Source organism: Pelodiscus sinensis, chromosome 22 (assembly GCF_052426305.1).
Source record: "Pelodiscus sinensis isolate ZL-2025 chromosome 22, ASM5242630v1, whole genome shotgun sequence".
Lineage (NCBI taxonomy): Eukaryota > Metazoa > Chordata > Testudines > Trionychidae > Pelodiscus > Pelodiscus sinensis.
Genome location: NC_143073.1, coordinates 5,019,222 through 5,044,262, shown reverse-complemented (window position 1 = coordinate 5,044,262; position 25,041 = coordinate 5,019,222). Strand labels below are relative to the sequence as shown.

The window sequence follows — 25,041 nt, the reverse complement described above, 5'->3', positions numbered from 1 at the left end:
ATTAGTTTGGAAATATGCTGCAAGGATAAAGGACGGCCTTTGGTTTGCTCGTCCGTGCATAGTAGAAGGCGTTGTGATTGTCGGAAAGGTCGTGTTCTCTCTAGATAGAAGTCCAAAGCTCTCTGAACATCTAAGGTAGGTAAGGTTGATATGCTGGAATGCTTCTGCTGCAGTCCATTGGCCTTGCATGTGCTTCCCTGCGCAATGTGCTCCCCATCCCATAAGTGACGCATCCGAAGTAATTTGGATATCTAGTTGCGGACGATGGAAGGGGACTCCAGTAAGCATGTTGGTGGCGGACGTCCACCATTTCAGGGAGTATCTCACTATAGCAGGCACCGTGACTAGTCTGTGGACATCTTGGTTGCCCTGGCGATAGACTGAAGCTACCCAGTGCTGCAGACATCTGAGATGAAGCCTCGCATGTTGTACCACGTAGGTCGTTGCCGCCATATGCCCCAGGAGCGTTAGGCTGATAAGTATGGTGACTCTGGGACTGACAGAGATGGTGTGGACGAGATCTTGTATCTTGTTGAATCTTGAGTGTTGTCCTGGAGTCCTTTCTGGAGTGGAGGACTTGGTTGGTGTTAGCTGCTAACAGACTCTGCCTGTCAAATGGCAGGTCCTCTACCTTTGTCTGCAATTTTTTGGGTGCAGCCGCCATCTGAAGCCAAGAAGAGCACCTCGTTACTATCGATGTTGCTGTGGTACGGGCTGCTGTATCTGCAATGTCCAAGGAGATTTGCAATGCTGCTCTCGAGGCCGTATAAACTTCTTGCACCACTGATTTCAGAAGCTGATGCTTATCCTCGGGCAGATGTTCCAGAAGTATCACTAACTTTGTATAATTATTAAAGTTGTGATTGGAAAGGAGCACCGAGTATTTTGCCATTAATAATGTTAACGTGGCGGATGAGTACACTTTTCTTCTGAAAAGGTCTAAACGTTTGGCTTCTTTGTCGGAGGAGGTATTTTTATATTGAGGGGTCTTGGCTCGTTGTCAAGTGGCATCAACGACCAAGGAATTTGTCTGAGGGTATGTGTATAGAAATTCCATCCCTTTGCAGGACACAAAATATTTTTTGTCAGCCCTCTTAAGCATCGCTTGGGAGGAAGCCGGTGTCTGCCAGATGTCGTTTGCAATTTCTAATATCGCTTCATCCAAAGGCAAAGTCATCTTGCTTTTCTGCGACGGTTGAAAGTTTTTAAGAAGTCGATACTGTTTTTGTTGTACCTCCCCCAGTTGTACTTCTTGAAATTCTGCTACCCTTTTAAAGGGGTTGTGGAATTGTTTGATATCATCTACCGGAGAAGAATCTCCTGGAAAGACTGCGTCATCTGGAGAAGAGGAAGACTGGTCTGTTGGGGACAGTGTCTGGGATTGACCATGTTCTGAAATGGATTCCTGTTGTTCTGGATGTTGCACTGGTGGAGGTGCATCTCCTGAGGAAGTTGGTGGCCTTTTAGATGGTTGAGGCGCTGATCGTAACCTGGTGGTACTGTGTGAATGTCTTTGATGGTAGCACGGAGAAGACAAGCAGGAGTGACTGTAAGAGTAACGATGTGAATAGTAGTCACGGTGACGATGATACTTGTTGTGGCAATGCTGAGAAGAGGGATAATGTGCAGAATATCTCCTATGCAATACATGGTGGTACTTAGTGTAGGAGGATCTCGTAGGTGACCTAGGAGAACGAGATCTTCTTCTAGAATATGTTGGGGAGTGTGAATGTCTATGGTAGCGCTGAGGCAATGGTGAATACCATGGAGAGCGCCTCTGGTAAGGACTAGGGCAGTCCTCGTGTTGCGTAGGAATCGAGAGTACCGAAGCTGGTGAAGGAGGCTGAGGAGAAAATCCCACTGGATCCGGGCTGGGGAAGGTTTGATTATCCTCCTGGATTTGTGGGTAGCCTTGCGTATTTGAGGAGAAAGTCGGTCCTGTCCTTGAGATACATGCTGTACTGGTGTTGGAACCATATGTGACATAGGTACTGGTTGCTGCGGTGCCTCTCTTGAGCTTGGTGCCGGTGTAGTCTGTGTCGTTCGGTGCAATCCTTGGGTGGAAAGTGGTGCCGCAGGGCTCGGCACCGCAGGACTCGGCACCGCAGGACTTGGCGCCCTGTGATTCAGTGTCACAGGGCTCACCCGCCGTTGAGCTGGCCGTGGAGCCCGACGATGCGGATGGACTCAAGGGCGGTGCCAGAGCCGGCAAGCTCGGTGCCGTAATCAGTGCCAATTTGGCTGGTGCCGTTGGCCTTTGTTTGGTCGGCGTGGGTACTGAATCGGCTCTTGGGGCCATTATCACTGCCTGTGCCGCCTCCCTATGTGAGGTCGGACTCGGCTCCGATACAGTATGGCTCGTTTTGTGTCTGCGAACCTGGTTGTTGGAAGACAAGCCGGATGTGCCCAACTTATCACCTATGCTAATTCTGTGGGTTGCTGGTGGTCTTCCTGCGGCCATAGGAGGTACGGCTGGGTCGCTTTCAGCAGGTTGTAGTACTTTGCTGAATAATAACATTTTTAGGTGCATTTTGCAGTCTTATCTCGCATGCGCCATCAGCTTTGAGCAGTGCGGGCATTTCTGAGGGATCTGACCCTCGCCCAAGCACTTGATACATGACCGTCGGACACCGGCATTGCGTCGCAGCATGTACAGCATTTCTTGAAATCAGGAGATCTCAGCATTTTGTTGAGCTTTGGTGAAGTAGAAATTTAACTGTAACACTACTATAACTATGTACACGAATAACTAGAAGAAACAATATATATTATTTCAATTTTTTTAAATGAATTATCAAGTGTAACTATATCTTAAACAAGTACCAATGACTAAAAACTAACTATAAACTAATTATTTGCAGATTTTTTCAGTCAAAATAAGGAGAAGCAGTTCACTCCGCTTGTGACTGTGAACGGTTAGGAGGAACTGGCAGGAGGCAGACTGCATGCAGACTCAGAAATGGCACGAAGCCGGCTAAACCACGGCTGATGAATCTCTGACCTGCGGAGCCAGGACGAGCCTGACACCTACAGTGGAGTACCCACGGGAACACTACCAAAGAAGAACCTTTAAAGAATGAAGGGCTGCATCAGGGCGCTTAGTAAAGAATTTAGACCTTTTAAACAGTAGATCTTCCATAGGGGTCTACACCTCCCTGAGCGATGGAGCCTTAAGGCTTGTCCCATCACCACAGACATCACATTGGGATAGGCCATTATGTCCATGGTATACAGGGAGGATTCTGCCAGCAGTGCCTGCAACTGCTCCTTTTTGTCCTCTGGAATAAGCTGGCAGTACTCCTCATGCTTGGAATAGTTGATATGGTTATATTTAGCTAGGAGAGCCTTGTATTTAGCAGTTTGAAACTGGAGTGTAGCCAAAGAATATTCTTTGCAACTGAAGAGTTATTTTGAGACCCTGTCATCAGGAGAGGTTCTGGAATGGTACTGTCATCTTTTCTCCTTCAAAACATTGATTACGAGGGAATTCAAAGTAGGAAGAGAAAATAGGAATTCCACGTCCTTAGTGGGGACATGATAGCTCTTGTTCACTAGCTTGCAGATAGGTGGTATTGATGCTGGCGTCTGCTAGAACACTTTGGCCAGGTCCAACAAGGCCTTGTTGATCAGGAGTGTGATCTTTGCAGATGTGGAAGCTTGCAAGATGTTGAGCAACCTGTGCTGTTCTCTAATTTCCTCCTAGGGTATCTGGAGAGAACTGGCAATTCTGCACAACAGTTTCTGAAACTGTTTAAAATCATCAGCCAGTGTACGAGGTTGCGGCATGATGGCCTCATCGGGTGAGGATAAGAAGGTGTGGACTTGTGGTGTAACCTTTTCCTCCATTTCTTCATCATGCTCGTCTTGCAATTGTGGATCTGGGTTGGGAACCCTAGAGTCTGATGAGGACTTAGAGTGCACTTGTCCCTGTCTCTGCTCCATGTACAGTTTGGGAAAGATTGGCCTATATACAGCCTCAGGGTACAATAAGGCCAACGTGAGAGAACAGGCATCTGGAGGTTGCATCCAGAGGTGTCCATAAAAAAGATCTGGGTCACTTCTGGTCTCTAGGTATTGAGGGCAGTAGTATGATTCTCTGCATGGAGTCCTTTAAGATGATCATGGGGAGTAAGTACACCTCCTCTTCCACCTCATTGGAGAAAGGTGGAACAGTCTTTGATGGTGAAGGAAAGAGATGTATGACAAGATATATCTCTGAGGGAGAGGAATAGACCACTGGAAGCTCAATACAGAAGAATGGCAAATCTTGAGTGTCAGAGACAATCAGGTCTTTTGGCTCATGGTAACACTTGTGGTACCACCAGGAACATCATCAGTATCAATGGTTATTTATGTACTGGTGTGCATAGTGAAATCAACAGCTGATGTAAGAATGTATTCCATATGGTCAGTAGATGGTGTATTCCATATGGTCAGTATCAGCTGCACTGATGCCAAGGACTTAATAAACTTAAAAAACAACTGTACAGACTAATTTGGCTACCCCCTGAAGCCAAGGACTTAGTCAGTGCCAACTCACTCAAAGTCGTTGAGGAAGACATTCTGACCTATGTGTTGTGAGAATTAATGTTTATAAAACATTGTGAACAACAAAAGTATTTATTATACCATCCTGCCCACTATATATTCTGCATGCAGAATTCTTAGAGATGGATTTTTCATAAAAATCAATGACAAGATAGTCCACAAAATTACATATTTTCATTTACCCATTCTATTTTCTTGTTAACTGTACTAAAACAGATAAAGCAGATAGCTTTTGCGACCAGTTAAACATGAATATTTTCAAAAGGATAACGAAAGACGTTTTATATAAATATACAGCAGAAAATACAATATAAGACACGAACAATAATTTTATGAAGAACATGCAAGATAAAAGGTACACTGAAATAAACAGGGGAAATATAAGAGTTTATATAGATAAAATATAGAATTATCCATTTTAACATTGCTAAAGAAAATACAGGGCAGGGTGAACAAGCCAGGAGGAGGATGCAAACTTTGTACCCTTCTGCACCCACTGAAACTATAATGGAATTTCAAGCAGAGTCTGTGGTCTGAGTGGATCTGTAGTAGAGATTCTCCAATAAAGCCATAATATATGGGGAGCTGCTGGGAGTCCAAACTTAGGGACATTGGGCCCTTGAATGGATGACCAGAGCCTATTATAGATTCTCTGGGAACCACTTGATTTGCACATTGAACCCATAGCATCCCCTTCCCCTCATCCACATACACAGTAGTCATATCCCTTAATGGGATTTTAATGCAAATTATTGCCTTGACCTTGAATTTTAACACACATTATATCAGTGGTATAGACTGTCCCTTAGAATTTATGATATATGCAATAAAAGAGGCAATTAATTCTAATTAACTACTTATGAAAGCTCCAACTCTGAAACCAGCCTAACATTAGTTATAATATATCTCTTGTAAATACATGCTATAGTTTTATCCTCTAAAGCAGAATTTTAAGAGGAAGAAAAATGAGGAAAAACCCATAAACAGGAATTCCAGTACAAATCTTTACAACACAGATGGCCTGATAGGTTAGTGTTCAAAAGCTATATTACATTTGAAAGTGTTTTCAACACAGACCAAAATCTCGTCCTTGATAGCAAGTTATCAGAATATTGCTAAGATGTTTGGTTAGAATTAAACTCCATTCAGCACTATCTTAGGGAAAAAATTGAATGAATATTCAGCATATGCCCCTTCATTTTTCAAAGTGGCCTTCCCACTGAGGACTAATTAACACTCTTGATTTCAAGAATTAACATTATACATGTGATTGTGTACTTTGACTCAATATAGTATTATTTCATTTATACTAATATTAAGAGTAATTATTTCACTAATTGCCCTTGTAGTTTAGCATTAATGTAAATGTGTATTCCAGTCAACATTCATCCTAGACACAATTCCTTCTGACAGTCTATTTCTAGTCTTGTCTATAGAGGGGGCCGAGTGGAAGGCATGTCCACATCAGTGAGCATACATGGATAGACATCTCAATCATATTTCCTGACTTTTAGATCATGACTTATAAAGCACCTTCTGCAGCTCTGGTCATGGAAAGTCTGTGAGGAAACCACTTTTTGATTGTGACTGAGAGCAATAGTGATCTTCTACTTTGTGCTCCCTTTTCTGGCTGTGGGTTTTCTGGAGGCTGCCTATTTTGCAGTGCCAGAATTTGGCCCACTGACCTGTGCAGAAATTACAAAGACAAAAAGAAAGTCAATGATATGCAAGTGAAAATATTGGAATAGAGTCCAAATGGTCATCAGCCTTTTTAGAGTCTACACTTATGCAATGTTGTTTAATGGACTTGCTTACTGTTTATGCAAAGTAACTTCGGCTACTGTACATACTTGATATAATGCTTGATATACATGCTCATGTGAATAAACATGGAGAATCAATATATTTGAATATAAACTTAAAAGTCTAGCTATAGAAAGCCACATTTTAATAAAGTATCGTTAAAGGCTAACAAACTTCTAATATTTGATTTTGGTGGTTAAAATATTTGAATTCCTTTTCACTGAATAACACTAGCATGAAGAATTTTTATTTTTATTAAACAAACTAATGATTTGTTTCTAGTAAAAGTTCAAATCCACATTTTTTTCAAAGTTTCTTTTCCTTCTCTACTACAGATTAAAACTAAATTGAAGATATTTTTTATGGAGCTTAACTTTGCTTTTTTCTTGCCAACTTGCAATATGAGAATTTTGTTTACTTCAACACTGTTATACTTTTATCAACATTTCATTAGATTTTTAAAAAAATTCCTGAATATTTTAAATTGAGGCATATTAAGGAGTTTCTGAAGGGGTTTGAACAAAAGTTTTGGTTAAACGTTGGATATTTTCTTGTGCTTGCTTCAGCATCTGCTGTGGAAAAATCCTAATGAATGTCTTTAATTTTCTTAGCAGTTCATGTATGTGGCCAAGTTACATTTGTTTCGATCTGCTGATAGGATTGTTTGGTATGTGTTTTACTGTTTCTGACAACTTCAAATGAGTAACTAAGCTAGCAGTATTTGCTTCCTTTCTGTGCCAATTACTTGCCTTTGTCTCTTAAAATGAGTTGACATCATGATGGTATTCTCAAATTTACTGTGAATTTGGGGATTTTGTAGTAATCAATTCTACATTTACTATTTTATGGTGAATTTTAGAAACTTTTATATTTTACATAGTTTTTTAAAAACCTAATGAAAGCTGTAATTTTGTGTCCATAGATTTTTCTACCATTCCCATTTCAATATCTTTATCTGCTTTATTGTTTACTATTCTGTTCATTTGTTTTAAAAGTATTGAGTTTGAATTTATGCTCAGAATTATGCTTTATTTTATGCAAAGAAACAGAATGAGGAATTTTCCAAGGTTTCTCATGTGACATCTTTCTTTTCTTTTCAGCTGTTCCCATATGTTTTGGGATGGACAGTATTCCTGGAGGCTGAGAAGTACTTTTTGATAATATTAAAATATTTATGTTTGGTTTTTGTGTTCGTATGGGAAAATGAGAGTCATTTCGGGATTTTTTTATTTTAATACTAATATCAATGCCTGTAACTTTTTCATTACCAAGTGTTTTGTGTTTTGGAAGGTGTTTAAGAAAATCACCAAATTTCTGCAAGAAATTATTCAAAGATGTTTCTCTTGTATTTCTTCTAAAACCAATTAGGTTTCTCCTTAGTCTTTTTGATAATTTACTCTGAACAGTATCTAGTGTAACATAAACTGAGAAACAGATGGATGAGTTATCATGATCTACTGGATTTTTAAAAACCTTTACTCTTTTCTGTATGTGTATTTCTCTTTTTCTTCTTTCCTTCAGTACTAACATTTGCTCTTTCTTGGCATTACTAGTTGAGTTATTTTTTCTCCAGTTAGCTTTTCTGTTTTTATTATTTTTAGTATATTTTAATGTTTGTTGGTTTTCAGCTTTGTTAGCACCAAGATATAATAATCCTCTGACACATTTAGGAGTTTGGTTCTGATTTCTAAATTTTATATTCCTATCTTGTTTCTGAATATTGCCTTTCCTGGTCTGTTTGTTTTCTATCACACATATTTGTGTTTTATTATATTTTCTGAATATCCAACTATCATTTCTTGCAGCCCTTAGTATTGACTTTGCTATAATTAATCTCTTCCTTCTTTTTTTCAAAGGTATTCTTTTTTCAGAAGTCTGCCTAATCTTCTTTGAAACATCTGAGTATACATAAGTATTTTCCTTTTTCTGAGCAATGATCTCCTGAAGATTCTAAAAAAGAAAAAAGATAAATTTTAGTGTGTTCCATAGTGCATATGTGTATGATTTTATGGGTGCGTGTGTGTGCGCACACATGCTATCTGCTGCAACTCACAAACTATTTACCTATACATGAAAAGTATCCAGGAACTGTTATACTAGAATGTTTCATCTAGTCCAGTATCCTCTCTTTGACAGTGACTGTTACCCAATACAAGAGAAGCTGCTTCCTGACATCCATCAATTAGTGGTTGAGTTATAATCTGAAGCATGAAGATTTGTAACCATAGTAAAAAAAACCTTAATTTATGTATCTGTAGATGTTCTCATTATTCATATACATATCCCTACTCCTTTACTGAATCCTGCTATACTCTTAGCCAGAATGATAGCTTGTGGTAATGAGTACCACAGGTTAATTCTGCTTTTTTGGTTTGTTTGTTTGAAGGTGGTTCACTCAAGGCTTGTCTAAACTATGGGTAAGATCAATACTGCCACGGTCGATCTTCTGGGGTTTGATTTAGTGAGTCTAGTGAAGACGTGCTAAATCGAACTCAATGGGCACCCCCATCAGTGCCCGTACTCCTGCTCTTCATGAGGAATAAGGGAAGCCGAAAGGAGCACTTGTGTGGATGGTGATTTAAGATATGCTGATTCCAGCTCGATCCTGCCCCCAGAAATTTGGGGCTGCTCTCTCTCCTAATCACCCTCCCCTGGTGGGTTACCTCTCTGGCCCTGGTGAGTCACCTGCAGTTAGGTTTCCCGGACCATGATGCACAATGCATCTTTAGGACTCCTTCCTGCCCACACTGTAGCCAGGGACAAGAGGGACACGGCTTGCTTTTCTTCCCATTCCCCAGACTATTAGGGAGCAAGAAGAAAGTACTTGCATTCCATGATTTACTCCTCTGCCCCCTCCATTCACCAGCCAGGAGTAAGAGGCATGCACAGAATGTTAATATTTTCCCCTCATTCCCTAATAGTCTAGGGGATGGGGAAAAAAGCAAGCCACATTCTGGTGCGCATGACTGCTCCCTCCCTCTCCCTGCCCTCCCGAAACTCCACCCTTGGTAAAGACATGGGCAAAGCACTCCGTACACCCACCCCCACCTCTACCCTCCTGTGAATGTAAGCCCTTCCCTCCTGCATAGTGCTGAAAGGCTGCTGCTGGCCATTTTCTGGGATTAACCCTCACAAAGATCAGGGGAAGTTGGGCCTGTGAACCTGTGTGGTCCCCACTTGTTGCCTTGAGAAAATGTGATTCCAAGTGCCAGGAGAGGCAGGTCCATCCTGGGGGTCCAGACAGAATGGAGAGCACTGGACAGGGAGGGTTGGGTCAGGTCAGTGAGTGAGAGTGAGAGAGAAACTTCTCACCATGCAAACCCTAGAGATGAGAAGGCAAATAAAAAGACTCTAGCTATGCACTATTTAACTAGGACTCATTCAACTTTTGTTAATTTGAATATTTGTACTACATAGTTCTGAATGCCGCTGAATTTGTTTGTTTACAAATAATTGTACCAAGTGTCCTGAATTCAGCACAGGGAAATTTGGTCACCTTAAGAGTGAAAACCTTTTTTCTGTCATGGGCCACAGACCAACAGAAAACTGCAATCGCAGTCCAGAGCCCACACCAAAAGCTTGAGGCTTCCTACCTGCAGTGGGGTAAACCAGCACTCGTGGCACCAGATCCCCAATGCGTGTGTGTGTGTGAGACACAGAGCCTCCCTCCATGATGGGACGAGCCTGTGTTTGCCACTCAGCATCACAAGCTGGCTGAAACTGATCAATGGACAAGATTCGGCCTGAGGGCTGATGGTTGTGCACCCCTGGTTTGCACCATAGATTACACAGAAAAATCATTCCCATGTAGACATGGCCTTACATTACTTCCAGGGTGTGAAAGGAGAATGTGTCCCCAAATCAGCCTACTCACACACACTTAACCCTCATCTGCACAATTATGTGGGAAATCAGACATAATATATCCTCTGTGCTTGGTCCAAATAGTGGAATAATCACTCTTTGCATTATATTAACTACAGTGAAACTTGTGTTATCTGGCACTCTGTTAACCAGAAAATTTTGTTAACTGGCATTGCCCCCAGCCACAGTACTGTTACATCTTCAGGTGCACAGGCCTGGCTTGGTTTACTATGATTGGCTTAACAATTTTTTATTTATGAAGTACTAATAATCTTTAACTCAAAATAGAAATGTGAGATCAACTGCCTCACATACTATAAAACTACCAATATTAAAAACTTGAGTTTTACTATTATTGTCCATTGGTTTTTCCTAGGTTGATGGGACCCTCAGATAACCAGAATTTTTAGATAATTGGAATGCCCTAATCCCCGAGCGTGCAGGATAACACAGGTTTTACTGTATATATAACTTTCCATTCTTACCTTCAAAGCTAACAGTTTCCTAGGTATTACTTCTGCTGGTTCCAAATCTTGCAGAATCTTCAACATCTTTTGATTAATTTCTTCATTGCTCTGGTGCATATGTGATGTCAATAATTCCTCTATTGGAATAAGTTATAATTAAAAACCACTATAAAAGGAATGCACTAACCACATGAAATAAACAATAGTTTGAATATACATTCATTTTTGGAAATTACTTGATAAAGTATACTTGTTTAGAATACTTTTGAACATTTTCAAATGTTTTAACATGGTCTGGATAAAAGGGCACTCTACCAGGACATTAAAAAGGGGTTCAGAACCATGCAACATCAACTAGGTTAGCCTCTTTAATATATATTATGGAGGTGCTAGTCATTATTCCACAGTAAAACACATCTTAAAAATGTAGTTAGTGTGAATTTATTTAAATAGTTCTATAAGAAAACCAAAATATTACTTCCCAGACTAACAATGCTTTTTAATGGGATCAAATATTTAATTTTTTATAAAAGCTTTAAGTGATTCCACTGAATAGATTTAATAAAATTAGAAGCATTTTAAAGTATTATCTTTTTAATGAACACAGATGTTATAGCATTTCTTCATATCCCCCTTACTTAATATTGCTACAAATGAGAAATGTAAAACTAATTAGTAAAAGATATATGTTTAATTTAACATGTGCACAATAAAGTGAGGTTTATTCCACAATTATTTCAATTTATGCTTGGTATTGACAACAAACATATTTGATGATTAATGCATTTTACATTAAAGTAAAGAAGGTATTTTGTTTACTACAGATAGAGAAGGCATTTTACTACAGTGAAGCTGATTTAGACTGTATTAGATAAAAGCTGCAGTCTGGATTTACAGATTAAGGATAAGAAGTCACAGCAGGACTCTAAGAATCCCACTTTCATACCCCATGGCTATCCTTGGCATCTTCCCTTGCAGTTCCATCTCCTCCTGTCGGAAAGCTTATCTCACCCTTATTTTTCCACTTCCCATCCATCAATATTGTAACGCTCCTGTCATACAGACAGGCAGCCAAAATCAGTTCACTTAATTTATGTCAATTCAGTAATACTTTATTGGCCTGACAAGCTCCACAAAAAGTATCACCACAAAATAAGAGAAATAGACCAAGAAGGGCATGTCTACACTAGGAAATGATTTTGAAATAATTTATTTCGAAATAATAACTCCCCAAATAACTATTTCAAAATAAGCGTTATTCCTCATGGAAAGCAGGAGTTGTTATTTCAAAATAACCAGCCTGTTATTTTTAAAATAGTGGGCTTGGTAATGTGGATGCTCCACTTGTTATTTCAAAATAAGGGGAGTTATTTTGAAATAAGTCCCTAAGGGTATGTCTACACTACAAAGTTAATTTGAATTAACAGCCATTAGTTCGAATTAACTTTCATAGAGTCTATACATGAAAACCGCTAGTTCAAACTTAAATCGAAATAGCGGAGAGCTTAATTCGAACTAGATAAACCTCATTCTACGAGGAGTAACGCCTAGTTCGAATTAAAGTAGTTTGAATTAAGGGATGTGTAGCCACTTAATTCGAACTAGTTGGAGGCTAGCCCTTCCCAGGTTGCCCTGATGGCCACTCTGGGCCAAACCAGGGAAACTTTTCTGCCCCCCCTCCCGGCCCCGGAGCCCTTAAAGGGGCATGGTCTGGCTATAATGCTCATGCCAGTTGCAAGCCTGCCAGCACCCAGCCAGCAGACCCTGCACCTGGCATGGCATGAGCCAGCCACCTGCTGCCACCCAGCCCTCCGCCTCTTCCCAGGACCGGGCTGGCAGCTCCCAGGAGCCTGCCCGGGGCCACAGGAGGCGGGTGCCCGCATGGTCTAGTGCGGAGAGCGTGGACCTTTTCGAGGTTTGGGGGGAGGCCTCCAACATCCACGACCTCCGCACTAGGCACAGGAATGCAGCCATCTAGGGCAGGATAGCTGCCAGCCTGGTCACCAAGGGCCATATGCTAACCCAGGAGCAGGTTTGCATGAAAATCAAGATGGTCCAGTGAGACCCCCGACCCTGAGACCTGAGCTTAGAACATAAGAATGGCCGTACTGGGTCAGACCAAAGGTCCATCTAGCCCAGTAGCCTGTCTGCCGACAGCGGCCAACACCAGGTACCCTGGAGGGGATGGACCGAAGAAAATGACCAAGTGATTTGTCTTGTGCCATCCATCTCCAGACTTCCACAAACAGAGGCCAGGAACACCATTCCTACCTCCTGGCTAATAGCACTCCATGGACCCAACCTCCATGAATTTATCTAGCTTCTCTTTAAACTCTGTTATAGTTCTAGCCTTCACAGCTTCGTGTGGCAAGGAGTTCCACAGGTTTACTATATGCTGTGTGAAGAAGAACTTTCGCTTATTAGTTTTAAACCTGCTGTCCATTCATTTCATTTGGTGTCCTCTAATCCTTATATTATGGGAACTAATGAAGAACTTTTCTTTATTCGCCCTGTGCACATCACTCATGATTTTATAGTCCTCTATCATATCCCCCCTCAGTCTCCTATTTTCTAAACTGAAAACTCCCAGTCTCTTTAGCCTCTCTTCATATGGTACCTGTTCCATACCCCTAATCATTTTAGTTGCCCTTTTCTGAACCCTTTCCAAGGCCAAAATATCTTTTTTGAGGTGAGAAGACCACATCTGTACACAGTACTGAAGATATGGCATACCCTAGTTTTATACTTCCCCTCCTCCTTCTTCCCCTGGCTTCACCCTTCCAGCTCCCTCATCCCAGGTTTGCACCTCCCCTCTCCCACCCTCTCTCTTCCCCTCTCCCACCTTCTTTTCCCAGTCTCCCCAGAGGTTAATCCCCCCCCCCCCCCCCCAGTTTTGTTGAATAAAGAGTTTCTATTTTCGAACACACGAATCCTTTATTTTTTACATTAGGAAGGGGGGCTAGGGAAGGGTAAGTGGAAGAAGGTGAGGGAGGAATGGGGCATGAGCCACCAATGGGGAGGACTGGGGTGGTTCTGCGGGCTCCTCGGGGTGGAAGCTTTCCTGCAGGGCCTCCTGGATCCTGACAGCCCCCCAATTAACCCCCCCAGGTGGCAGCCTGCGGCAAGTGCAGCTGGGATGATGGCCGAGTGCTGTGATGTGCCGAGTGAGGGCACTCAGGGCACTCCAAGTCAGGACTGCTTTGCTGTCCCTCATCAAGTTAGACAAGAAAGTGGGGAATCCTGAGAACTGGCTGTTCAAAGTGGGGGTTGGGTCCCTTTTAGCACAGCCCTCTGCTAGCCTGAGGCAGCAGCTCCACACTCCAATCATTCCGGCCAGCCTTAACTTCGGTTCAAGGTCCACTCAATGTGGACATGCTATTTCGAATTAGCAAAATGCTAATTTGAATTAGTTTTTAGGTCTAGATGCACTAATTCGAATTAGCTTAGTTCGAATTAACTAATTTGAATTAAGTTAGTTCAAATTAGTGCTGTAGTGTAGACATACCCTAAGTGTAGTCCCATCCTAAGGGCTCTACCATAAGTAGGCACAATTTGCTCAGAATAAGGCAGTAGCATCAAGTGACAATTTGCCTTTGCAACGTTTCACTTCTTGAATAACAATGTTTATGTTCACATCAAGATCACTCTACTAACAATTGTATGTCATAATGTTTCTAAACTGTAGTTTCATTTCACAACAGTGCTGCCTGCTTTATGTACAATGGGACTGTTCTGTGCCAGGCTAGACCTCTAGCATAAATGAGACTGCTCTAATGTGTGCTGGCTGGCTTACACAAAGTCCATAATATCTCAAGATACTTGTGTAGTCCCACAAAAGGCTGTAAGGCTAATCTTTAAAGCATTTTAAAGTCATAACTTTACTAAGTCATAATTTTACTAAAATAATAAATTATTATTTTAGTTAGTAAAATCTAGATACCAATCAGTATCTAGATTTCAAGAGTCCTGAGTTAATTCACCAAAACACAGTTTTGTAATCTTAATACAATTAAGAAGCTTAAACTAATCCTTAGCTACATCTCAGAATCACCACAGAACAAACAGTTGTTACTCAGAACAAGAGAAGGCCCTCACTTGAATAGCACCGTGTTTGGAGTTAGTCAGTGCTATTTGACTCCCTATAATTAAGAAGCATCAAAGTTCCAAGCAACTGTTAATAGAATAAACAAAAAAGTTAACACAATACAGTATTATCTTTAATAAGAGTGCTTATGCAAATGAAACAGGTACAAAAGAGATTTAGATATTCCTACCAATTTTAGTCTTCAGATCATTAAATCTTGTACTGATAGTTTCAGAGAAGAACAATATGATCTACTTTTACCTGGTTCCTTTGGCATTATGATAATATCGGGTTTAGATCTTCTTGACTTCATTGAATCAGTTTTAAAGCTGTCAATTGGTGTTAATCTGACCTTTAAAAAACATAAGTGATTCAGGAAATACTATGTTTACACTTCTGAGTGCAGTAGTGAATATGTTTCATTCCAAAAAAAATACAACTATCAAAAATCTAAATTCAGTAGCAATTGTGAAATCTGACAGAATAATAGTAAAAGTACTAAGCCAGAATTTGGATGTGAGAAAGCTCAGGAACCTTCTGAAAGTGGTATTCGTCTTTAAATTTCTAATACTAGAAGAGTGACCTGGCGTTGCCTGGGTCCTTCAGGACAGAGGTTTTGGAGTATGGGCGGTGCAGGAGTGAGAGTAAGGCCTTGGAGATGTGGGGGGCAGGGCAGGAGGCTGGGAACATGGGGTGGTTCAGGAGTTAGGGGCTACGTCTATACTGCAAGCCTCTTGTGGAAGAACAAATGCGAATGGAACGCTCATTTGCCGATGCAGCGCTCTTATTTGCATTTCCTCTTCCTTTCCTTTTTGCGCAAAAAGTGGTGTAGATGGTGCCTTTTTGAAAATGAGCGCTCCATTTGCATTTACTCTTCCGCAAGAGGCTTGCAGTATAGATGTAGCCAGAGTGAGGGTGTTGAGGAGTGGCTCAGGACAAGGGGCTGGAGATATGTGCAAGAGTGAAGACTGGGGAATAAGGAGGGGCTCAGGGCAGAAAGTTCCATCCAGCGAGGCTTTCTCTCTCTACTAGTCTGCAGGGCCTTTTCTCCCCCCAGTCCTCTGCGAGGCAACTTACTGTTAAATATCCCATTATTATTCTACTAATGCATGTTAGCCCTGACATCCTAAATAAATTGTAATATAGATACTCCTATTCTGTCTATCTCACTTATATAAGGTATTTTCCACTTCCTTTACTAAGCTTAAGTATTATTGTTGCATGCTGTTAAACACTACTGAATTTCAATAGTAGATGAACAATGAGGAGTCCTGTGGCACTTTAGAGACTAACAAATACAGGCAGTCCCCGAGTTACGCGGATCCGACTTATGTCGGATCCGCAGTTACGAACGGGGCCCTTCTCCCTGGTCTCCAGCAGACCAGGGAGAGGAAGCAAAGCGGCGGAGCACGCGGGCAGCAGACAGCCCAGATGCGTCTGGGCTGTCCGCTGCCCACGTGCTCTGCGGCTTTGCTCTGCTTTGTTCCCTGTCTCCCTGGTCAACAGACCAGGGAGACGGGGAGCAAAGCAGAGCAAAGCCGCAGAGCCCAAGGGCAGCAGGACAGCCACAGCGCATCTGGGCTGTCCCGCTGCCCCCGTGCTCCACGGCTTTGCTCCGGACGCCTGTGGTACAGCAGCTGGAGCGCTGCCGGTTGGTCCCGTAGTGCCGCTCTGGGCGCTACTGGACCAACCCAGCAGCACCCCAGCTGGTCTGCCCCAGGCGTCCTGATTCAGCCACTGCTGGTCAGTTTCAGCAGCGACTGAATCAGGACACCTGGGGCAGAGCAGCTTGGGTGCTGCTGGGTTGGTCCAGTAGTGCCGAGGAGCGGCGGTGCTACTGGACCAACCCAGCAGCACCCCAGCTGCTCTGCCCCAGGCGTCCCCAAGTCAGCCGCTGTTGAAACTGACCAGTGGCTGACTACAGGAAGCCCCTGCCCTGGGCTTCCTGGAATCAGCCGCTGATCAGTTTCAGCAGCAGCTGACTTGGGGATGCCTGGGGTTCTTAAGTTGAATCTGTATGTAAGTCAGAACTGGCGTCCAGATTCAGCTGCTGTTGAAACTGATCAGTTTCAGCAGCGGCTGAATCTGGACGCCAGTTCCGACTTACATACAGATTCAACTTAAGAACAAACCTACAGTCCCTATCTTGTACGCAACCCGGGGACTGCCTGTATTTGAAAGAACTATATGCGTTGTCAACAGAATTATGAGTTAAATTCTGAGTTTCGGATGTTTTGTACTAGTTAGTGATTATGTAAGGAGAAGAAAGTAATAATAGTTGGATTTCCAGGTCACAGTGTTGATAATAAAACATTTTGATATATACTGAGGACATTGGATGTGGACATACTTGAGGGAGAGTTACATAGGGGAGACCACAATTTGACATGAGTGTCTATTTTATTTTTACTATAATAGCATTTTTCAGATATATTCTCCCTATACAGGCAGTCCCCGGGTTACGTACAAGATAGGGACTCTAGGTTTGTTCTTAAGTTGAATTTGTATGTAAGTTGGAACTGGTACATATTGTAGGGGAAACTCTAGCCAAACATTTCTCCAGAGCTCAGTTTTATTCTCCCACACCTCACTTTCCTCAGTCCTTTATTCTCAAGCTGAGGTGTCTGCTGAGAAAAGCTGCTCCGCGTCTCCCTGGTCTGCTGGGGGGAAGCAGCTAGTGCGGGGTTGCCTCACCCCGTTTGTAAGTAGGGATCCGATGTAAGTCGGATCCATGTAACCCGGGGACTGCCTGTAAAACTGTATTGGCTCTGCAGTGGCCATGAAATAAAGAAATAGAAATTTAAAGTGCACAGGAAGCAGAAATTTAGAGTAAGAAGGTGTAGGTTTTCAATAGTCACTTCTCTGATTACAACTATTAAGTAATTACAACTATGTTTTAATATAACCTTTTTAATAATAAAAAAGATTTTACCTGATAAGCAATCTTGCGGCCTGAGTGAAAAAGGAAAGTTGCATAGTTTAGAAGGAGATTCATAAGAAATCTTACTTGATACATTTTCCAAATACTTTCTTTTGATACTTAAATGTTTTCTATCCTTTGTTAATTATGATATACAATTACCCAGCAGTTGTAGATTTTAAAACCAGTTTCAATTTTTATTATATTGAATTGTATACTCAATGTTATAAAATTAATTTTCAAAACCATGGAATATTCCCTTTAATTTTACCAATTTTCTAATTGTGTAATTTGCTCCTATTTAGGTGGTCTTAAATATTTTCATGTGTCTTTAATATTTTAATGCTGTCCTTATAGCAGAAAAATTTCAAAACATATTTTGTTCTTTTTTTATGCAAAAGAAAACACCATTTGCAAAGATGGATTTCTCCTACTTATTTATTTAGTTTTTTTCTTCTTCTTTCCTGTTTGCAAGAATGGAGCAGACAGATACTGGGAGGATGGAAGAAAATTTATGTAATGGGAAATGCACTTGGGTAACCAAGGCCAGAACTGTGCCGGAAATATTTGCAACAGTTACTGTATATTCAACCAAATTATTTTTCACTGAGTGCTCAATACAGCCGTATTTATTCCTTCCCTCTCTTTGCTGAATTATCTCTCCCCTCTGAGACTTCTCCAATTTTGTGTTACCGGGCCTACTCCATTCCTTTCTTCCCATCCAAACTGTATTATCACTTTTTCATGCCTTCCTTTTTGGTTACTCCCTTCTACTATATATTGACATTGTCTACCATTCTCCCAACCTTCCTGTTTCCTTCTTTCCCTGCTCAGCTCTTACTTTGTGTTAAATTCTCACACCTCACTGTTCATCATTCAGATTGTCTCACCCTTACTCATTAGCTCTGTTTCATTCTTACCACTGTCTTGATTTTGCTTCACATCCTGTTCCTTTTTATTAGTCTTTGTTCAAATGCACTACCTTAGCATTCTTTCCTCTTACCAATTAGTTTCCAAATACTTTTATTCCTGTCCCATTCAAAATGTTTTCTGCTTATTATTCTGCTGTAACTTTCCCATTCACATTCCACTCTCATGTGATCTGTATGCTGCAGAAAAATTAGAATCCTAATCTCTAAATAGCAGAACACAGGCCCTCTCCCATTTACCCTTCTGTTCTGCATGTGAGTGATTAGACAGTGTTTCAGAGAGTGAAATTCAAGTAACTTTCATTTTGCTAACCACTTGTCAACAATGCATAGATGCAAATTTGTAACCTGAATTGATCTTTATTGTTGAAAGACATGCATCTGACGAAGTGGGTCTTTGCCCACGAAAGCTTATGTTCCTACATTTCAGTTAGTCTATAAGGTGCCACAGGACTCCTTGTCGCTATTGTTGAAAGAAGCACTAGCAAATGTTACAACACATCATGTATATTGTTTTAAAGCACCACATAAAGATTGCAAAAGTAACTTTTCTCTCCAACACAAAAATAAATATGTAGTCTGAATCCATTTCATTTTCTGGGATAAGCTCTCTTTCCCCAGTGCCAGAAGATGCCAGTTTTTATGTAATATGTAGTTTTCTTTTCATTTGTCCTGGTGTCCATTAAGTTTATTTTTGGATCTTCCTTCATTTTTGGCAGGCAAGTTAAGAAGCATGAGGATAGGTTTTCTTCATCTCAGTGATTTTTTTTTTAAAAGGGGCATGGTCAAGGTAGAAGACCAGAACTGAAGTTTAACATACACTATGATTTAAATCCATGGTGTCCAACATACTAGCCACTAGCCACATATGGCTATTTAGCCAGTTCAGTGTAGCTATTTGACTTGAATAATGTGGATATTTGGCTGGTTAAGTGTGGCTATTTCGCTGAAGCAGTAGCCACTATCATGGACACCATGGGGTTAAATGACTGTCGGTATCCAGGCAAAATCACCAGCCCTAGAAACTTAATGCTACAACACAATAAAATCCCATTTTTGAAGGTGACTGGCCACTGACCAACTAATGCAGATCATGAAGCTATGCACACAACATAGTATCATCTCTCTCTACAGTACCAGCTTGCTCCATTCTTGTGATTAAGTAGGGTATTGGATCCATGTGAACTTCAGTACTCTCACAACTCCTTTCTCAGATATGTTAGTCTGTCCTGCTAGCAATCTGGAGCCATTCCCATTCTCACGAATGTATGTACATTTTGTGTATTTTAATAAAAATGGAACGTTGAATTGTGTTATCCATATGACAAATTGCAATTACATGATACATGTAATTTGATAAATGTTTTGCTCTTGATGCAGGCATTAAATTCCAAGCATTGCTAGGAGCTCTGCCAGGATTTTTTACTCACAAACTTGCCTAAACTCTTCATCTCTTCTTTCGGTGTAGCAGAACTCACTTAGAATCATAGAATCCTAGGGCTGGAAGAGACCTCTGGAGCTCATCGAGTCCAGAACCCTGCCCAAAGCAGGACCAACCCTAACTAAATCAACCCAGCCAGGGCTTGACTTAAAAACCTCTAGGGATGGAGATTCCACCACCTCCCTAGATTATCCATTCTAGTACTTCACCACCCTCCTAGTGAAATAGTTTTTCTTAATATCCAACCTAGACCTCCCTCAATGTAATTTGAGATCATTGCTCCTTGTTTTGCTGTCCATCACTATTGAGAACAGCTTCTCTCCATCCTCTTTGGAACCGCCTTTCAGGAAGTTGAAGGTTGCTATCAACTCCCCCCACACCACTAACTCTTCTCTTCTGCAGACTAAATAAGCCCAAATCCCTCAGCCTTTCCTCGTAAGTCATGTGTTCCCGCCCCCTAATCATTTTGCTTGCCCTCCACTGGACCCTCTCCAATGCGTCCATATCTTTTCTATAGTGGGGGCCCCAGAACTGGACACAGTACTCCAGATGTGGCCTCACCAGTGCCGAATAAAGGGGAATAATAACTTATCTAGATCTGCTGGAAATGCTCCTAATACACCCTAATATGCCATTAGTCTTCTTGGCTACAAAGGCTGTATCTAGCGTGACTACACCTCTCTGTCGACAGAGAGATGTAGATTAGGCACATCGAAATTGCTAATGAAGCGGGGATTTAAATATCCAGTGCTTCATTAGCATAAACATGGCCGCCACTTTTTTTCGAAATGGAGCTTTTTTGAAAAAAAACCCCACAGCAGTCTAGACGGGGATCTTTCGAAAAATAAACCCTTTTTCAAAAGATCCTGTAAACCTCAAAGGGTTTATTTTTTGAAAGATCCCCATCTAGACTGCTGGTTTTTTTCTGAAAAAGCTCCGTTTTGGAAAAAAGCGGTGGCCATGTTTATGCTAATGAAGCACGGGATATTTAAATCCCCGCTTCATTAGTAACTTCGACGTGCCTAATCTACATCTCTCTGTCAACAGAGAGGTGTAGTCTAGACGTACCCTAGGCACGCTGTTGACTCATATCCAACTTCTCATCCACTGTAATCCCCAGGTCCTTTTCTTCTGAACTGCTGCTTAGTTCGTTGATCCCCAGTCTCTAACAATGCTTGAGATTCTTCTGTCCCAAGTGAAAGACTTAGTTATTCCTCATTTCCTCCCCTATTGGCATCAGGCCTGGAGTAGACAGCAGCCCTCTACCCTGAGACCAGTACAGCAGGCAAGTCCTCATTTTATTCCCACATTCCTCACGTTCTGCAGAAGGATCAAGAATAGCAACAGTAACCACCTCCAACAGCAGGACCAAATGAAAGGAAATTCTTTGCCGAGCTAGCCTATATCCCAGAGGCCAATTAAACTCTCATTTAAATCAATTTAGGTTTATCATGAAAGGAAGTCAGATCAAACTCCAGTAACAGAATGGGTTTGCTGTTTGCTTTTTTAGTCACTTATGACCTTGCTTTTGTCCAGGGTCCCTATTTCATAGATGGGTTTATAGTGTTGACAACTCTAATATTTTTAAAGCCCCATCTCCTAGAGGCATGTGGTTAATGAAGAATCTCGATCTGCATTTAAAGTTTCTAACCCTTATGGCTAAAGAAAAAACTGAAAATATGAACGAAGAACATCACAAATGCTCAGAAATCAGAAGAAAAATAAATAGAACCAATATTGTTTTAAGTTTCAGAGGGGTAGCCATATTAGCCTGCTTCAGCACAAATGAGGAGTCCTGGGCACCTTAAAGATTAAAATACATTTGTTAGTCTTTAAGGACTCCCTGTTAATATTATTTTAGTTTTAATCTATATTTACACCAATTTCACTATTTTGTGGCCCAAATCATAATTTTTTAACATTTGCATTTAGCAACACTAGTTATATATCCTATTTTCTTTTAACCATCTCTCCCCCAAACCAGTTCCTACTAAGGTCAAAATGTGCTACTCATCTTGCTTGCAAGGACACGAGAGACTTTAATTTGTGTGGCCTGTTCTCAAAACCTTATCACGAGTCTCACAATATGTGGTGCTTTTCTTAAAGCCCCAGTTCCTGAATTATGTGATTACACGAGAATCAAATCTCAGATTCTGTCTTTAAAAAGTATGTTTCTAGCACTTGTGGTTGCAGAAAGATTGAAAGCATTACCTTAAAGGGTACAATGCCTCAGAAGACAAATTAAAAAAACACCACCACCAAAACAGAATTCTTATTTTCTTTTAATCTCATGATTTTTGAGTGGTTAGGATTTGGTTCAGCAGTTATTTATATGAACACTAAAATATTTCCCTGTGGGTAAATTATTACCTGGGGAGAGATTAAAACAGCTAGCAAGTAAGAGAAACCAGAAGAGGGTGTCTGTCCGAGGGGGGATAAAAGCCATAGTGCCCAAATGGGACAGTGACAGAGTCATGACATCTTGCCAGTACTTATTAAATCTAACAGAGGAAAGGGAGCAATAGCCTGATTGGTCTGAGTTTCCCAGAGGGATAGCAACAAAAATCACGTGTTCAGAGAGGATTTGGAATGAAAATATTTTGTAAATTGTGTGTCCTTGACAGAATTGCCTAATTTTGATGTTTATTTTGGTGAAACCTGCAACTGACAAATTACACTTTTAAAATTATGAGGGAAATGACCATTGAACACAATCCCTTGGGCACTCTCTCCCACAACACCAATCACATTTTCAAGTCGAGATTTGAGGAGGAAGTTCAGGATTGGGGGGGGGGGGTGTATTTCTCTGCGGGCAGTACAAATATTTTTAAGAAACTGACAGGAATACATTTATTTTTTCAGACATTATGTCGCACAGGCAGGTTCCAAGGTGGAATTTATGCCCCTGGGCGGGCGCTTAACCCCTCCCCTGAAACAAATCATTGCGCCATAGCGGGGCGGGCAGCGCGCGGGCCGGGGCGCGACCGTTGGAGCCGCGCGCTCGCGTCACTTCAACGCTTAATCCCCGCGCGCCGGCTGCGCACGAGGCTGGAGGCAGAGGGGGAGGGGGAAGAACTGCGGCAAATTTCAGCCAGTCAGCGGCGGGTGGTTGCCTGGCCCCTGCATCCCCTTTGGGGCAAACCCGTGGATAACGGCTTTCCCGCGCTCAGGGGCCAATCAGCGCTTGCCTCGGGCAGCCCTAGGCTTGGTTGGGCAAGCGAGCGATGTGGCAACGCGGCCCCCCCCCTTCCATTTTAGTTGCCACAGGCATCTCTGAGAAGAGCCTGCTTTATGTCCTCCTTGTTAGCGTGCACTGACCCAGTGGGGGAACAGAGAGACGCACAATGGGGGACAGCCCTGCCACTCAGAAACAGCAGGCATAGGAAAGGGGAGGGCACCACAGGGGAGCAAAATATGGGGCATAGTCACACAAGGTAGAGAAGAGACTAGGACAAAAGAAGTGGGGCGGGAGGAGGTAAAACAGAGAAAGTATGAGGGGAAAGTAGACATAGGCCGGCTCCTATGCAAGTTGTGACAAAATGGATGACATTAGTAACACTACAAACCTTACTGTGAACAGTCCTTAACTGTTCTTTAAGAGTAAGCACCATACTTTACAGTTAATACCAACATAACTGTCCTCTGACAGGGAACCACCCTACTTTCCCTAAAGGTGTCCAGGCAGCAGCTATCACATCATAATAGGGCAAACAAAAGCTCTTTTAAGATTTTTTTAAAAAGGCTTATTAGACTCTAAAGAGAAAGTTAATACAGGTCACTAGCCTGTAAACATGACGTCTTCAGAACACTGTTTCAGGTCTTCCCATTATTTTTGTATTTAAAGGGAAACTACTACACAATAATTTTCTTCTATATACTAACATGCACACAATGTAATATTTTTACTTTCTGGATCAACCTCACAATAAAAGTAAAGGGATCGCTAGCTCCTTGCAGAGTAAAGGGAGAAGCTTTCTAAAGACATACCTGAAAGAAACTTCAGTGTACCTATATCGAAAGAGTAACACATTGAGCTAGTTTAGTTCCAAGAGATATCCAAGTAACCACTTTTTTAAAAAGTCCAAGCTCTTAACTGTCATCCTTCTATCAATTTTACTTTACAGGACTGAACTAGATTTATCTATTTGCTGTAGTTGAATTGCATCAGTTTTCAGAGAAGGCAGGCAGTGCTAGCATTCATACGCTCATTTCTGCATTGAGTGTATCTGGGAAAGCATTTCAATTCTCTTGGCATTTTAAGTTTATACAGGTGTCAAAATTATCATATTCAGTCAGCAAACTTTCAGCAACAAAATTCAACTGAATTTCTTGGTAAAATAAGAGGCCTAAGATGAGGGAAATATAATTCTGCAGAAAGTTATTAAAAGTTTATTTCAGGCAGCCCATATGAAGCTTCAAGGGGTAGCCAAGTTAGTCTGTTACAGAAAAAAACAACAAATGGTCTGGTAGCACTTTATAGACTAACAAAACATGTAGATGGTATCATGAGCTTTCGTATCCCCTACTCATAATTCCAGTCATCTGAAGAAGTGAGGTGTGCCCACGAAAGCTCATGATACCATCTACATGTTTTGTTAGTCTATAAAGTGCTACCAGACCATTTGTTGTTTTTTTCATATGATGCTTGGTAGTCTTCTGTGATAGTGACAATATGGGGTGTAGCAAATAGTGTCTTTGTATATAGGAGCTACCAATGTTTTTGTATGTAGGAGCTATCAGTATGTCAGTCTTTTGCCTTCTTGGAATCATCCTTTCACAGATTAGTTACTTGATTCTCAGATACAGAATTCAAAATTCTATTGCAAAAAGTGCTAACTGCTAGATATTACTGTATTATACAAGGCAAAATTGATTTCCCTTCACCCAATGACAACCCAAGTGACATGAACACCACTTAATATATTTTAAAACTCAGAATGGTATTACAACTTTATGAGGACAGGTAATTGTGGGTATAATTAAAA

General features: G+C 41.4%; 1 protein-coding gene across 2 annotated transcripts; it reads right to left on the bottom strand.

Annotated features, from left to right (window-relative positions):
* Positions 1–4,859: 4,859 nt before the first annotated feature.
* Positions 4,860–25,016, bottom strand: LOC112547694 (uncharacterized). 2 transcript variants are annotated; one of them, XM_025190496.3, is made up of 5 exons: positions 22,427–25,016; positions 17,699–17,718; positions 15,028–15,118; positions 10,701–10,819; positions 4,860–8,301 (listed from the first exon to the last, which is right to left on the bottom strand). In XM_025190496.3, the coding sequence occupies exons 1-5, from the start codon at positions 22,530–22,532 to the stop codon at positions 7,312–7,314; spliced, it is 1,326 nt and encodes a 441-aa protein (XP_025046281.3). In that variant the 5' UTR covers positions 22,533–25,016; the 3' UTR covers positions 4,860–7,311. The 2 variants fall into 2 exon arrangements, with proteins under 2 accessions (XP_025046281.3, XP_089628404.1); XM_089772278.1 differs by having other exon boundaries at positions 22,905–25,016.
* Between the last annotated feature and the right edge of the window lie 25 nt (positions 25,017–25,041).